General features: G+C 50.1%; 1 protein-coding gene across 1 annotated transcript in view; it reads right to left on the reverse strand.

Moving 5' to 3' along the window:
- CEL (carboxyl ester lipase) overlaps positions 1-1,402 on the reverse strand; it is a 5,456-nt gene extending 4,054 nt beyond the window's left edge. Inside the window, 3 exon segments of the mRNA XM_029960573.1 lie at positions 202-369; positions 371-464; positions 1,350-1,402. Coding sequence (XP_029816433.1) covers positions 202-369; positions 371-464; positions 1,350-1,402 — 315 coding nt within the window.

Consider the following 1,402-nt stretch of genomic DNA (forward strand, 5'->3'; position numbering starts at 1 on the left):
CAGTCCCTGGCTAAGGTAGAACTGGCATTGCTGTGTGAGAGCCCTGCAGGTGCTGCTTTTGTGGGCTAGAGGTCAAACCTGCTCAGGTACCTTTTCTGTTTTCCACATGTCCATCATCATGGTTAAACTACCCACACACAGAGAGGCTTGAGAATGGAACTTCTCCTCTCTTCTTCTTCCTCTTCTTCTCTGGTGTATTACCAGCTGTTTTGGATTCTGGCCTCACTCTTGGGAGGTTGTTGAGCTTGCTAGAGGGCTCATTAGCCAGTAATTATGACAATGTAGAGACCTGTTTATTCACAGGATTGTTGCATGCTTCCTTCCAGGTCTGTACAGCAGCATCCAGTGGTTCAGTTGGGATTTCTCCATCATCAAAGTTCACAAGGATGGCATTGTGTGGGCAACAGGCCCTGCTGAGGCCAATCAGGTTCTCAGCAGACACCTGGGAATTGTCATATCCCTCCCTAAGGAGCAGCAAAAGGATCAGATTTGCCTTCTGCCTATGGCACACATGGACTTAGGGAAGAGACTCAGCTGAGTGGCCAATGGGTTGGTTTAACTTTGGCCAACCTCTGTATCAACGGGCAAAGCAAGATGGAAATGCAGTTATGTTTTTTTTTCCCCTTTAAAAGGTGCAGATGAAGGACAACAGTGAGAAAATGAAAGATGTTTCTTGTGGGAGATCTCACAGATTGTTCTTCTGGCAAAACCAATTGGAGCTGGCAGGGCACAGGTTGGGTGAGTGTGGGCACAGGAACATGTGGCATCGACTCGTGGCAGAAAGCTGGGCTTGTTGCACCCCACACTGTGTGATGTGTGCTGGGAGAGGCAGTCCAAGCAGTCACCTTCACCACATCACCAGGGCCCCTCACCTGGCAAATCCTCTGTTGTGCCAAATCAAGAAGGATAAAACAGAAGAAGGCAGCAGCTTAAACAGGTGAAGGCCTCCATCCCACCTCCTGCCCATGCAACCAATCTTCCCTCCATCCCCGAGCTCCAAATTTCCCGTGGGTATCCAGCCAGGGTTTTCAGGACATCCCCAGCACAGCTGAGCCTGCGTCCCCCCTGCCATGGAGTCCTTGAGTCAGGGTTGGTGGCACCTCTGTGTGTGTGTTTGTGTGTTGGAGTTACAGCTGCTGCTGTTCCTCCCGCTCATCCCAGCAGGGTGGGAACTGGGTGTGTTCATCCTGTCAGAGCCCTGGGGTGGGATAGAAACAGAACCAGCCCCAAATACCCAGGAGCCTTGAGGCAGCCTCCCTCCACAAAGCCGTAAGCCTGGCTTAGATATTGTGATTAATAATAAAAGAACTGTATATTCACTGTTTTCAGCCTGTAGGGTGCAGCAGTACCACATTTTAATGGGATCACAGAATACCAGGTTGTAAGTGATCTCAAGGGTCAT

This window comes from Manacus vitellinus, unplaced genomic scaffold (assembly GCF_001715985.3).
Source record: "Manacus vitellinus isolate BGI_N305 unplaced genomic scaffold, ASM171598v3 scaffold_27_pilon, whole genome shotgun sequence".
NCBI classification, from domain to species: domain Eukaryota; kingdom Metazoa; phylum Chordata; class Aves; order Passeriformes; family Pipridae; genus Manacus; species Manacus vitellinus.